The sequence below is a fragment of the Cetorhinus maximus genome, unplaced genomic scaffold, assembly GCF_964194155.1.
Source record: "Cetorhinus maximus unplaced genomic scaffold, sCetMax3.hap1.1 HAP1_SCAFFOLD_1068, whole genome shotgun sequence".
NCBI classification, from domain to species: Eukaryota; Metazoa; Chordata; class Chondrichthyes; order Lamniformes; family Cetorhinidae; genus Cetorhinus; species Cetorhinus maximus.
In genome coordinates, this window is record NW_027597010.1 from 25,032 (window position 1) to 40,000 (window position 14,969).

The 14,969-nt window shown below is 52.2% G+C and overlaps 1 protein-coding gene across 1 annotated transcript in view; it reads right to left on the reverse strand.

The window, feature by feature from the left end:
* Positions 1-14,969, reverse strand: part of LOC144675642 (plasma membrane calcium-transporting ATPase 3-like) — a 52,499-nt gene that overhangs the window by 14,637 nt on the left and 22,893 nt on the right. The window contains exons 11-14 of the mRNA XM_078536281.1: positions 13,652-13,831; positions 8,886-8,973; positions 2,581-2,687; positions 395-586 (exon numbers count right to left, since the gene is read on the reverse strand). Of these exons, the coding sequence (XP_078392407.1) occupies positions 395-586; positions 2,581-2,687; positions 8,886-8,973; positions 13,652-13,831 (567 nt within the window). The remainder of the gene's footprint in view (positions 1-394; positions 587-2,580; positions 2,688-8,885; positions 8,974-13,651; positions 13,832-14,969) is intronic.

Below are 14,969 nucleotides of genomic sequence, written 5' to 3' on the forward strand. Positions count from 1 at the left end.
AGAGAGAGGGGACTGAGAGACACCAGTCAGTGTACAGATATCTCCCTGAGAGAGAGAGAGGGACTGAGAGACACCAGTCAGTGTACAGATATCTCCCTGAGAGAGAGGGGACTGAGAGACACCAGTCAGTGTACAGATATCTCCCTGACAGAGAGAGGGGACTGAGAGAACGACACTATGACACCCTTGAGCCATCTCTTTTCGAGGGAGAGGACAGCCAGCCATTTCAGGCCGTGGTGATGTTTATCTTTCCCGGGATTTTGTGGATCGAGGGTCCGGAACATTTGCCGCACATTCGCTCCCTACAACCTGAGCGTGATCGGATTCAGGCGCTGTGAATCTCCGACCAGTCTGGTTGTCCGCGTGTGGGCAGCGCCTCCTCCTGGTCACTCACCTGGGTGATGCAGGCGCCAGTGAAAGCCACAATGACAGCCACCACGTTGACGGTTAGCTGGAACTGCAGGAACTTGGAGATACTGTCGTAGACATTCCGACCCCACATGACGGCCTTCACGATGCTGGAGAAGTTGTCGTCGGTTATGATGATGTCCGAGGCCTCCTTGGCCACATCGGTCCCGGCAATCCCCTGTCAAACACAGCACCATCACTGCCCAGGCCAGATACAGAGTGTACCCCCTCCAAACTGCCCCCATCAAACACTCCCAGGACAGGTACAGCACGGGGTTAGATACAGAGTGTACCCCCTCCAAACTGCCCCCATCAAACACTCCCAGGACAGGTACAGCACGGGGTTAGATACAGAGTAAAGCTCCCTCTACACCGTCCCCATCAAACACTCCCAGGACAGGTACAGCACGGGGTTAGATACAGAGTAAAGCTCCCTCTACACTGTCCCCATCAAACACTCCCAGGACAGGTACAGCACGGGGTTAGATACAGAGTAAATCTCCCTCTACACCGTCCCCATCAAACACTCCCAGGACAGATACAGCACGGGGTTAGATACAGAGTAAAGCCCCCTCTACACCGTCCCCATCAAACACTCCCAGAGACCCTCTGACTGTGTGGCTCCACCTCAGTGCACCCTCCCGGAACACGGGGTGGGGTGTGGCGGTGGTGGGGGGCCTGTGTTAGGGGCCTGAATCTCTGGAGCAGTGACTTGAACTCAATCCCATGTCCACGAGGTTAGGGGGTGACCACTTCACCCAAGCGGAGACTGTCCCCAAGGGTCATCACTTTCTGCAAGGAGGGGTAGGGATGTCGAGGTGTCTGACGGTGAGATAACTCTTTAGCTATCGTTGTTGTCCTTCACTTGTAAACACCCTGTGGTGACACCCGGGGCACTGGGCATAGTTTTGTTCCCCTCACTTCAGGAGGGACAGACTCGCATTGGAAGCCGTTCAGAGAAGGTTCACTCGGCCGATTCCTGGGACGAAGGGGGTTTGTCTGATGAGGAAAGGTTGAGCAGGTTGGGCCTCTACCCATTGGAGTTTAGAAGAATGAGAGGTGATCTTATTGAAACATATCAGATTCTGAGGGGAGGGGGTTTGACAGGGTGGATGCTGAGGGGATGTTTCCCCTTCCCCCTTGTGGGGGGAATCTAGAACGAGGGGAGGAGGGCACAGTTTCAGAATGAGGGGTCTCCCATTGAAGACGGAGATGAGGAGGAATTTCTTCTCTCAGAGGGTGGTCAGTCTGTGGAATTCTCTCCCCCCTGCCAGAGAGCAGTGGGGGCCGGGTCACTGAATATATTCAAGGCCGAGTGAGACAGATTTCTGATCGACGAGGGGAGTCGAGGGTTATGGAGGTGGGGGACAGGAAAGCGGAGTTGAGACCACGATCAGGTCAGCCACGATCTTATCGAGTGGGGGAAGAGGCTCGAGGGGGGCCGAATGGCCTCCTCCTGCCCCCATTTCAAATCTTCTCATGAATTGCGACTCGCCTTCAGTTTTTCCAGCCAAGACTCTCACAACAATCTTTACCGCAAAGCAGGAGTGGGAAACAGGACTGTCTCTTTCTTCGTACCAGGACCCACTCCATCGGTTTGGACCATTCTAACTACATTGGTACAGGCGGTAACAGAGTCGAGGGGGTGGGTGACAGGCAGGAAAGTGGGGTTGAGGCCGCAATCCGATCAGCCACGATTGTAGTGAAATGGGGGAGCAGGCTCGAGGGGCCGAGTGGCCTGCTCCTGCTCCCAATCCTTCTGACCTCGCCCCTCCGCCCGAGGGCTCATCCTCAACGCCCGGCAGCCCGAGGAGCCCTCTTTCCGGAGGGGGTGGGGTGTTATTAACCCCGGGGTGCCCCTCTCAGGTGGACGTCCGAGATCCCGTTGGGGCTGTGGGGTGGGGTGTTGTGTGTGGGGGAGCGGTGGGGGGATTGGGGGTGGTGGGGGGTGGGTTCTCTCCGGCGTCCTGGGGCCCCAACGCTCATCCCTCAACCCAGCGCCGCCGGGAAAGAAAGGACGGCGTTTTTCGGGATCTTGCTGTGCCCAAAGGTAGCTCCCGCGCCCCCGCCCTCCCACCTCAGTGCCAGGAGTGTTGCCTCAGCCGTGGGAAAGCTCACCCTCCCCCACCCTCCCTCCCCACCCCGGGCGAGCGGGCATGCCCAGCGCCTTACCATCGCGAAGCCCACGTCGGCTTTCTTCAGGGCCGGACCGTCGTTCGTTCCATCGCCGGTCACCGCTACCACCTGCCGCTGCTCCCCGATGGTGCTGTCGATGATCCCTGGGCAGAGAGGAGGAGGGGGCGGGGCGAACACACTCACCATCAAGAACCCGATCGGGCCGCATTCCGTCCCCCCCACCTCCCCCCCACCCCCACACCAAGCCCCCAACGCCCTTCCCTCGCCGTGACCCGCGGCCCTGCTATTCGAATGCGGGGCGCCACCACCCTTGGACAGTCAGTGCCGCCGAGCCGCGAGGGCTGGAAACTCATCCCAGGTAGGGTGGGGCCAAGCCCGTCACACAGCCAAACCCGTTGGGCGTCGGCTTGCAAATCCTTCCAACACACACCGAACGGCAGGCGATAAGAGAGATGCACATGGTGTTCAGTTAAGTCCCTAGAGCCTTTATAAAGAAATACTGCCGGGGGCATGGGTTAATCAGCTCTCTAGAGCACTCATAAAGAGAGACTGCTCTAGGGCCTTGTTTAAAAAGGTACCTAGAGCACTTATAACAAAAGACTGCTCGTGGAGGCATTGTTAAGTGCCTGGTGCCTTTATCAAGAAAGGCTGCTAGGGGACATTGTTTAATCAAGTATCTAGAGCTCCCATAAAGAGAGACTGCTAGGGAACATTGTTTAATCAAGTATCTAGAGCACTTATAAAGAGAGACTGCTAAGGGACATTGTTTAATCAAGTATCTAGAGCACTTATAAAGAGAGACTGCTAAGGGACATTGTTTAATCAAGTATCTAGAGCACTTATAAAGAGAGACTGCTAAGGGACATTGTTTAATCAAGTATCTAGAGCACTTATAAAGAGAGACTGCTAAGGGACATTGTTTAATCAAGTATCTAGAGCACTTATAAAGAGAGACTGCTAAGGGACATTGTTTAATCAAGTATCTAGAGCACTTATAAAGAGAGACTGCTAAGGGCCATTGTTTAATCAAGTGTCTGGAGCACTTATAAAGTGAGACCGCTCTGGGGCATTGTTTAATCAAGTATCTAGAGCACTTATAAAGAGAGACTGCTAACGGACATTGTTTAATCAAGTGTCTGGAGCACTTATAAAGAGAGACTGCTAAGGGACATTGTTTAATCAAGTGTCTGGAGCACTTATAAAGAGAGACTGCTAAGGGACATTGTTTAATCAAGTATCTAGAGCACTTATAAAGAGAGACTGCTAAGGGACATTGTTTAATCAAGTATCTAGAGCACTTATAAAGAGAGACTGCTAAGGGACATTGTTTAATAAAGTATCTAGAGCACTTATAAAGAGAGACTGCTAAGGGACATTGTTTAATCAAGTATCTAGAGCACTTATAAAGAGAGACTGCTAAGGGACATTGTTTAATCAAGTATCTAGAGCACTTATAAAGAGAGACTGCTAAGGGACATTGTTTAATCAAGTATCTAGAGCACTTATAAAGAGAGACTGCTAAGGGACATTGTTTAATCAAGTATCTAGAGCACTTATAAAGAGAGACTGCTAAGGGACATTGTTTAATCAAGTGTCTGGAGCACTTATAAAGTGAGACCGCTCTGGGGCATTGTTTAATTAAGTACCTGAACCACATATGCAGAGGGACTGCTTGGCTGGCGTTGGTTAATCAAGTACCCGGAGCACTTATAAGGACAGACTGCTGGACAGGGCAGCATTGTTTAACTAAGCGCCTGGAGCACGGATGAAAAGAGACTGCCTCAGTAGCTTTGTTGAATTAAGTACATAGAGCACTTATAAAGAAAGACTGCTGCTGGGGGTGGCATTATTTAATTAAGTTCCTGGAGAATGTATAAAGCAGTCAGTGAGGGATAGCCAAGGTACAGGCATTGGAAACAAAGACCTACCAGCCTTTTCCTGTCAACCATTTGAGGGGGGGGTTGGGGTCACAATCTCAGGATAAGGGGTCGGCCATTTTGGACTGAGCCAAGGAGAAATGTCTTCACTTCCGAGGGTTTGTGAGTCTTTGGAATTCCTGATCCCGGAGGGAGCTCAGGCGTCGGGGACGGAGGGCGAGAGACGTTCGCACAGCGAGGGAGTCGAGGGATGGGGGGGGTGGGCGGGGAAAGTGGAGTCGAGGGGGAGGAACCATCCACGATCCAATTGGGGGGGGGCGGCAGGCTGGGTGGGCTGAATGGCCTCCTCCTGCTCTTGCTCCTGTTTCCCGTGTTCCTATAGCGCCCGCTGATCGCTGAGAGGCTGGGGGAAACTTTCTCAGAGGATTTTTATTCCTGTATGGGGTCCGGGTGCTTTTCCTGCCTCTCCCGGCCTCCGGGAATCTTTATGGGAGGGGGAAAGTCCACTTCAATCTCTCCCCTTCTGTCACTGAGGGGGGCCGGGAGTAAATGCAGAAATGGGGCAAAGATATATCACATAACTCTGACAAAATCGAAGGGTGTGGTTTGTATAGGGGGGTGATCCCTGGTGCGATATGTGCATGTGGTGTAGGTACACCCACCGTGCTGTTAGGGAGGGAGTTCCCAGGATTTTGACCCAGCGACAGTGAAGGAACGGCCGATATATTTCCAAGTCGGGATGGTGAGGGGCTCGGAGGGGAACTTGCAGGTGGTGGGTGTTCCCCATGTGTCTGCTGCCCTTGTCCTTCTAGGTGGTAGAGGTGGTGGGTTTGGGCGGCGCTGTCGAAGGAGCCTTGGCGAGTTGCTGCAGTGCATCTTGTACACAGTGGTGTCAGGGAGTCCGACTTGCTGTGGGCGATGTGTGTTTTTTTACCTGCTTGCTGTAGCCTGGAGGTAGGGGGTAGCGTTGGTGGAGGCTCCAACGTCCTCTCCATTTCCCCGGCTGACCAGGGGTTTCACCCGCTCTTAGCAGGAGTTGACCTTCTCCCTCGACTCCCGCTTGCCCCGCCCCCTGGCCCTCGACTCCCCCAGCGTGCGATAGTCTCCCGCTCTCCGTCTCGAGTGTACTCGACGGCCGGGCTTTGTCTGGGGTCGAGAATTCCAAAGGTTCCCAACCCTCGGAGCGAAGGAATTTCTCCTCATCTCAGCCCAAAATACCCCGGGGCTGCGATACGTTCTCCCCACCCCGGCTCCTGGCTCTAGCCTCCCTACCTCCGTGACGATGCCTACTTGCGGGTACAGGGTCAGGGTGGGTAGGGAGCAGCTGTTCCCCCTTAGTCGAAGGGTCAGTCACGAGGGGACATAAGTTCAAGGTGAGGGGCAGGAGGTTTAGGGGGGGGATGTGAGGAAAAGCTTTTTTACCCAGAGGGTGGTGAGGGTCTGGAATGCACTGCCTGGGAGGGTGGTGGAGGCGGGTTAGCCTCACATCCTTTAAAAAGTACCTGGATGAGCACTTGGCATCGTCATAACATTCAAGGCTATGGGGCAAGTGCTGGTCAATGGGGTTAGGGGAGGTAGGTCAGGAGTTTCTCACATCGGTGCAGACTCGATGGGCCGAAGGGCCTCTTCTGCACTGTAGATTCTGTGATCCTGTCTCTCTCCCTGTCTCTCTCTCTCCCCCTCTGTTTATCTCTCTCTCTCTGTCTCTCCCTCCCTCTGTTTCTCTCTCACTGTGTCTCTCTCTCTGTCTCTCTCTCTCTGTCTCTCTCCCTCTGTTTATCTCTCTCTCTGTCTCTTTCTCCCTCTGTTTCTCTCTCTCTCTGTCTCTCTCTCTCTGTTTCTCTCTCTCTCTCTCTCTCTCCCTCTCTCTCTGTCTCTCTCCCTCTGTTTATCTCTCTCTCTGTCTCTTTCTCCCTCTGTTTCTCTCTCTCTCTGTCTCTCTCCCTCTGTTTCTCTCTCTCTCTGTTTCTCTCTCTCTCTCTCACTTTCCAAACCTGTTGTCTCCCCTTCCCTCAGGAATCCAACTCTCACACGTTGGAGCGCAACACCCCACAATCGACATTTTTTTTCTGCTTTGTACCGAGGATTTGGGATTCCCAGATACCATGGAAGCCACTGGACAAGCCAATTGATTCCATCCCAAACCAACTGGTGATGTTTGAAATAGACACTTTCTTCTTGATAATAGGTTTATTTAGAGGACGCATCATTACATAGGTCTGTCTCCTACCTATCAACCATCCAGGTTCCCAGCAGTCTCTCTTTATATGTTCTCTAAGTATTTAATTAAACAATGCTCCCCCCAGCAGTCTCTCCTTATAAGTGCTCTAGGTACTTAATTAAACAAATAACCCCCGGTAGTCTCTATTTATATGCACTATGGGGACTCATTTAAATAATGCACCCCCACCCCCCTCCTCCAACCCCAGCAGTCTCCTTTTGTACTCTATTAAGCAAAACAAAAATTAATAAATTAAACAAAAAAGTCAATCATTCAGAGGGGGAGAGTGGGTGATAGCTCCATGGTGATGCAGTAAAACTAAAACAAAAGCGTGAAAGGAAACTTACAAAGTCAAATCAAAATGTCTGTTTATAACTGTTCTAGGCACTTAGTTAAACAACCACATCTAGCAGTCTCTCTTTATAACTCTTTCGAGTTATCAACAGATCGCATGTAACTCTTTCAAGTACATTCACAGTTCTTGGTTTCCGGGAGTGGGACATGAACCCACAACCTTCTGATTCAAAGGCGAGGGTGCTATGAACTGAGCCACAGCTGACACCTCAAGTCTCTCTTTATAAGTGCTCTAGGTGCATAATTAAACAATGACTCTCAGCAGTATCTCTTCTTAGGTGCTCTAAGTGCTTAATTAACCACAAGCTGCCTTGTCCTCATAAATGCTCGAGGCACTTACTTGAACATGGCCCACGGCAGCCTCTCTCCAATGTGCTCGAGGTACCTAATTAAACAATCTCCCCCAGCCGTCTCTCTTTATAACTGCTCTTGGTGCTTAATTAAACAACAGCCAAAAGCAATCTCTGTTAAAAAATGCTCTAGGTACTTAGTTAGACAATTCCCCCAGCAGTCTCTCTTTATAAATGCTTTAGGCACTTAGTTAGACAATTCCCCCAGCAGCCTCTCTTTATAAATGCTCTAGGTACTTAGTTAGACAATTCCCCCCGCAATCTCTCTTTATAAATGCTCTAGGTACTTAGTTAGACAATTCCCCCAGCAGTCTCTCTTTATAAATGCTCTAGGTACTTAGTTAGACAATTCCCCCAGCAGTCTCTCATTATAAATGCTCTAGGTACTTAGTTAGACAACTCCCCCAGCAGTCTCTCTTTATAAATGCTCTAGGTACTTAGTTAGATAATTCCCCCAGCAGTCTCTCTTTATAAATGCTCTAGGTACTTAGTTGGACAATTCCCCCAGCAGTCTCTCTTTATAAATGCTCTAGGTACTTAGTTGGACAATTCCCCCAGCAGTCTCTCTTTATGAATGCTCTAGGCACTTAGTTAGACAATTCTCCCAGCAGTCTCTCTTTATGAATGCTCTAGGCACTTAGATAGACAATTCCCCCAGCAGTCTCTCTTTATAAATGCTCTAGGTACTTAGTTGGACAATTCCCCCAGCAGTCTCTCTTTATGAATGCTCTAGGCACTTAGTTAGACAACTCCCCCAGCAGTCTCTCTTTATAAATGCTCTAGGTCCTTAGTTAGACAATTCCCCCAGCAGTCTCTCTTTACAAATGCTCTAGGTACTTAGTTAGACAATTCCCCCAGCAGTCTCTCTTTATAAATGCTCTAGGTACTTAGTTAGACAATTCCCCCAGCAGTCTCTCTTTATAAATGCTCTAGGTACTTAGTTAGACAATTCCTCCAGCAGTCTCTCTTTATAAATGCTCTAGGTACTTAGTTAGACAATTCCCCCAGCAGTCTCTCTTTATGAATGCTCTAGGCACTTAGTTAGACAATTCCCCCAGCAGTCTCTCTTTATAAATACTCTAGGTACTTAGTTAGATAATTCCCCCAGCAGTCTCTCTTTATAAATGCTCTAGGTACTTAGTTAGACAATTCCCCCAGCAGTCTCTCTTTATAAATACTCTAGGTACTTAGTTAGATAATTCCCCCAGCAGTCTCTCTTTATAAATGCTCTAGGTACTTAGTTAGACAATTCCCCCAGTAGTCTCTCTTTATAAATGCTCTAGGCACTTAGTTAGACAATTCCCCCAGCAGTCTCTCTTTATAAATGCTCTAGGCACTTGAAGAAACAATGCCCTTCACCTGGGCTTCTGAAAAATATAACTAACGTGCCATTAACAATACCTTTTGCAACAACTAATCTAGCCTGAATTTCATTCTTGGTGAGAGCCTGGGTGAGGTTGAGGTGGGGGGGGGGACTTGTCTTTGTCCCCGCCTCCTGTTGCCAAGCGAATTAGCGTTTGCGCAAGCGGTGTTACCTACCTTTCACCAGGGTGTGCTTGTCTGTCGGGGAGGAGCGGGCCAGCACACGCAACCTGGGCCAGACTTTGTCCAGACGCTCCTGCTCGATCTGCAAGAGACGGGAGGAGAAGCGCTTAGTGGCCGACGGGTCGGAGCGGGCAGGGGAGACGCGGCGCGGTCAAGAGCGGGAAAGGCCAAGCGGGTTCCCCGGGGCGTGGCTTGGCGGCACAGGACTTGAAAATGGCTTAAAGGAGGGGCACGTTGCCAAGGGGGTTTCCTCTTGCGCCCGATAGGACAAATGCAAGAAATGCCAAATTTCAAAGGGTCGCCGCCATTTGTAGTAAAGGGGCCGACGGTGCTGATTGGTTGGCAGGTCAGCCCCGATTGGCCGAGGCATTGCCATGGGGAAAGCCACGGGGATGTTAATTCAAGAAGGGCGCAAGGCTTGAACACATTCCTTTTGTTTGCAGAGGATGGGTACCTGAGAATGAGTCAGGGCCAGAAACTGAACCGGACCCAGCCAGATAAATACCGTGGCTACAAGAGCAGGTCAGAGGCTGGGAATCCTGCGGAGAGTAAATCACCTCCTGACTCCCCCCAAAGCCTGTCCACCATCTACAAGGCACAAGTCAGGAGTGTGATGGGATACTCCCCACTTGCCTGGGTGAGTGCAGCTCCCACAACGCTCGAGAAGCTCGACACCATCCAGGACAAAGCAGCCCCCCCCGCTCGATCGGCACCCCATCCACAAACATTCACTCCCTCCACCCCCGACGCACAGGGGCAGCAGTGTGTGTGTACCATCTACAAGATGCACTGCAGCAACTCGTCAAGGCTCCTTCGACAGCGCCACCCAAACCCATGGCCGCTACCATCTAGAAGGACAAGGGCAGCAGACACATGGGGAACACCACCACCTGCAAGTTCCCCCTCCGAGCCACTCACCACCCTGACTTGGAAATATATCGGCCGTTCCTTCACTGTCGCTGGGGTCAAAATCCTGGAACTCCCTCCCTAACAGCGCGGTGGGTGTACCTACACCACACGGACAAAATCCTGGAACTCCCTCCCTAACAGCACGGTGGGTGTACCTACACCACACGGGGACTGCAGTGGCTCAAGAAGGCGGCTCACCCCCCACCTTCTCAAGGGGGCAATTAGGGATGGGAAATAAATGCTGGGCGCAGACAGTGACGCCCATGAATGAATTTTTAAAAAAATGTCGCTTCTAGCAAGTGTCAATGAGGCACATCACGAGCTCGACTAGTTATCTTAAGCTGGTTAACAGTGTAGCTGGTAACGCACTCAGGGTTAATCAGCAATTGCTCACCAGTTGCAGAATCACATCGAACAGGAGGCGTTTTGCTTTGGGTTTTGCAAGCGTGGGCTGATTGAGTGCGGCCTCTACTCTTCCTCTGCACACTGCATGGCAACGCCTTGACCAACCAGAGCCGTCTGTGCTCTTCCCCTGCATACTGCATGGCAACGCATTAACCAACCAGACCAACCAACCTCAGCACAATAGGCCTCTGGAATGCTTTCCACAGCCAGGATACTGCATCTGTGCCCTTCTGAAGATGCCTGTCCCCTCTCTTTGACCTTATTCACATTCACATAGGGCCCTTAATCTAGCAAATGTCGGCAACAAATGTCAATCAGACCGAATCTGATCTCCAGCCACACGCGGAGATATTAGGGACAGGTGACCAAAAGCTCGGTCAGAGAGGTCGGTTTTTGAGGAGCGTCTTAAAGGAGGAGAGAGAGGGAGAGAGAGAGAGAGAGAGAGAGGGAGTCGGAGAGGTTGAGGGAGGGAATTCCAGAGCTCAGGGCCCCCCAGGCAGCTGAAGGCACGGCCGCCAATGGCGGAGCGATGGGAATCGGGGGATGCTCGAGAGGCCGGAATCGGAGAAGCGCAGAGATCTCGGAGGGTTGGAGGGGGTTGCAGAGATAGGGAGGGTTGTAGGGAGCTGGAGGAGGTTACAGAGATAGGGAGAGGTGTAGGGGCTGGAGGAGGTTACAGAGATAGGGAGGGGTGTAGGGGCTGGAGGAGGTTACAGAGATAGGGAGGGTTGTAGGGGCTTGAGGAGGTTACAGAGATAGGGAGGGTTGTAGGGGGCTGGAGGAGGTTACAGGGATAGGGAGGGTTGTAGGGGCTGGAGGAGGTACAGAGATAGGGAGGGTTGTAGGAGCTGGAGGGGGTTACAGGGGTAGGGAGCGTTGTAGGGGTTGGAGGAGGTTACAGAGATAGGGAGGGTTGTAGGGGCTGGAGGAGGTTACAGGGATAGGGAGGGTTGTAGGGGCTGGAGGAGGTTACAGAGATAGGGCGGGTTGTAGGGGCTGGTGGAGGTTACAGGGATATGGAGGGTTGTAGGGGTTGGAGGAGGTTACAGGGATAGGGAGGGTTGTAGGGGCTGGAGGGGGTTACAGAGGTAGGGAGGGTTGTAGGGGCTGGAGGAGGTTACAGAGATAGGGAGGGTTGTAGGGGCTGGAGGAGGTTACAAGGATAGGGAGGGTTGTAGGGGCTGGTGGAGGTTACAGGGATAGGGAGGGGTGTAGGGGCTGGAGGGTGTTACAGAGGGAGGGAGGGTTGTAGGGGCTGGAGGAGGTTGCAGAGATAGGGAGCGTTGTAGGGGCTGGAGGAGGTTACAGAGATAGGGAGGGGTGTAGGGGCTGGAGGAGGTTACAGAGATAGGGAGGGTTGTAGAGGCTGGAGGTGGTTACAGAGATAGGGAGAGATTTGCAAACAAGGATGAGAAGTTTAAAGTGGAGGTGTTGGCCCTGGGGTAACCCTTGTTCGGCGGCGATTGCGCGGGTTGGGTGAAAGGGTGAGTGCACGATCGAGCACACGAAGAGTGTTGGAGAAGCTGAAGTTTCCCGAAGGTGGGAAGTGGGGTATTGGCCGGGAGGAGGGTGGAGAGCCTGAAGACAGGAGGCTGCTGAGTAAAAGAGATGTGGTGGTGGGTAAGTGTAGGAGTTAGGGTTAGAGTGTGGGGTTAGTGTTAGCGTTAAGTTAGGGTCAGGGTCAGGTTCAGGGTCAGGGTAAGGGTTAGGGTTAGGGTTCGTGCTAGGGTTAGGGTTAGGGTTAGGATTAGAGTTAGGGTTAGGGTTAGGGTTAGGATGAGTGTTAGGTTTAGGGTTAGGGTGAGGGCTAGGATGAGGGTTTGGTTTGGGGTTAGGGTTAGGGTTAGGGTCAGTTTCAGGGTAAGGGTTAGGGTTAGGGTTTGTGCTAGGGTTAGGATTAGGGTTAGGGTGAGGGTTAGGGTTAGGGTTAGGATGAGTGTCAGGATGAGGGTTTCGTTTGGGGTTAGGGTTAAGGTTAGGGTTCGGGCTAGGGTTAGGGTTAGCATTAGTGTCAGAGTCAGGGTTAGGTTCCGGGTCAGAGTTCGGGTTAGTGTTATGGTAATTTTTCGGGTCAGTTGTTGGGTTAGGGTTCGGGTTTGGGTTAATTTTAGCGTTTGGGTTAAGGTCATAGGGTTTGGGTTAAAGTTAGGGTTTGGGTTAAGGGTTAGGGTTAGGGTTAGGGTTAGGGTTAGGGTTTGTGTTAGGGTTAGGATTTGGGTTAGGGTTTGGGTTAGGGTTAGGGTTTGGGTTAAGGTTAGGGTTTGAGTTATGGGTTAGGGTTAGGGTTATGGTTAGGGTTAGGGATAGTGTTAGGGTTAATGTCAGGTTCAGATTCAGAACTAGAATTAGTTTTCGGCATTAGGGTCAGTTTCAGGTTCTGGGTTAGGGTTAGGGTTAGGGTTAGGGGTTAGGGGTAAGGGTTAGGTTTCACTTAGGGTTAGGATTAGGGGTTGGGTTAGGGGTTAGGGGTTAGGTGTTAGCAGTTAGAGTTAGAGGTCAAGTGTAGGTTTAAGTTAGGAGTTAGGTTTAGGGTTTGGGGTTAGCGGTTAGTAGTTAGTGTTAGGGGTTAGGAGTTAGTGTTAGGTGTAGGTTTAAGTTAGGGGTAGGGTTAGGGGTTAGGTGTTAGGGTAAGTGGTTAGGAGTTAGGGTTCGGGTTAGGCGTTAGGATTAGGGGTTAGTGTTATGGGTTAGGGGTTAGGATTAGGGGTTAGGGGTTAGGGTTAGGGGTTAGGATTAGGGGTTAGGGGTTAGTGTTAGGGGTTAGGGGTTAGGGTTAGGTGTAGCTTTAAATTAGGGGTTAGGGTTGAAATTACGGTTCGGGTTAGGGTTAGGGTTAGGGGTTAGGAGTTAGGGTTAGGGGTTAGGAGTTAGGGTTTAGGGGTTAGGATTAGGGGTTAGGGGTTAGAGGTTAGTGTTAGGGGTTAGGGGTTAGGGTTAGGGTTAGGGTTAGGGTTAGGGGTTAGGGGTTAGGGTTAGGGTTAGGGTTAGGGTTAGGGGTTAGGGGTTAGGGGTTAGGGGTTAGGGTTAGGGTTAGGGTTAGGGTTAGGGGTTAGGGTTAGGGGTTAGTGTTAGGGGTTAGGAGTTAGGGTTAGGGGTTAGGGGTTAGGGGTTAGGGTTAGGGTTAGGGTTAGGGGTTAGGGTTAGGGGTTAGGGGTTAGTGTTAGGGGTTAGGGGTTAGGGTTAGGGGTTAGGGGTTAGGGGTTAGGGTTAGGGTTAGGGTTAGGGTTAGGGTTAGGGGTTAGTGTTAGGGGTTAGGGGTTAGGGTTAGGGTTAGGGTTAGGGTTAGGGGTTAGTGTTAGGGGTTAGGGTTAGGGTTAGGGTTAGGTGTAGGGTTAGGGTTAGGGGTTAGGATTAGGGGTTAGGGGTTAGGGTTAGGGGTTAGGGGTTAGGGTTAGGGGTTAGGGGTTAAGGGTTAGGGTTGAGTTTCGGGTTAGGGGTCGGCTCACCTCTCCATTCTCGTCCCGAATAAGTGCGTTGAATTCCTTCCCCTCGAGGCAGAGGAAGTCGTCCCCGGGCTGGATGATGCCGCACTTGGAGGCGATGGCGCGCGCGGTGCTGATATTGTCGCCCGTCACCATGCGGACAGTGATGCCAGCTTGCTGGCACTTCAGGATGGCATCCGGCACCTGGGGAGGGTGGTGAGGGGGGGAAACAATATCATTACGAACAGTAAAACAATCCCAGACGCTCAGGGGGGGAGGCCATTCAGCCCATTCGTGCCTGTGCTGGCCCCTTTGAAAGAGCGATCCAATTAGTCCCAAACTCTCTCCCCCCGGCTCTTTACCCCCCCCATAACCCCTGTAGGTTTTCCCCCTTCCAGTATTTACCCAATTCCCCCCCTTTTCGAGGGTGAATCTGCTTCTCCCGCCCTTTCGGGCAGCGCCTTCCAGATCACAACAACTCGCCACGTCCAAAATCAATACAATTCCCCTCATCTCCCCCCACCCTCCCTCCCGCCGATTCTCTTCAATCTGTGTCCCCCCCCCCCTCCTCCCCTCCGGTTACCGACCCTCCCGCCACTGGGAACAGTTTCTCCTCATTTTCACTCGATCGAGACCCCCTCCCCCTCGTGATTTTGAACCCCCCTCGATTCGATCTCCCCTCCCCCCCCTTCACCTCCTCTCCTCTAAGGAGAACAATCCCTGACTCTTCACGGAGAAGACAACGCTTGAGGGGTGGGGGGGGTGGGGAGGGGCGGGGGCAGATTCACTCTCGGAGGAGGGGGTCGGAAAATTCCGGAAAGCACATTTTGGAAGACAACAGGGAGCGCGCCTGATTAAACAGATCGTACACGGGGCTGACAGGGGCAAGAGGGGCCGAAGGGCCTCTTCGCTGCCTTGTTCGGTTCTCCCACGACCACCGTGTTTCCGTGGTTCAGTGATCGGCCCGCATTTATATAGCGCCTCAGCCGTAAACAAAACATTCCCACCGCTCGTCACAGGGTCAACAATCGGACGGAATCGGACACCCGAGCCCCACGCGGGGATATTAGGGACAGGTGACCAATAGCTTGGTCAGAGAGGTCGGTTTTTAAGGAGCGTCTTAAAGGAGGAGAGAGAGAGAGAGAGAGAGAGGGAGTCGGAGAGGTTGAGGGAGGGAATTCCAGAGCTCAGGGCCCCCCAGGCAGCTGAAGGCACGGCCGCCAATGGCGGAGCGATGGGAATCGGGGGATGCCCGAGAGGCCGGAATCGGAGGAGCGCAGAGATCTCGGAGGGTTGGAGGGGGTTGCAGAGATAGGGAGGGGTGTAGGGGCTGGAGGAGGTT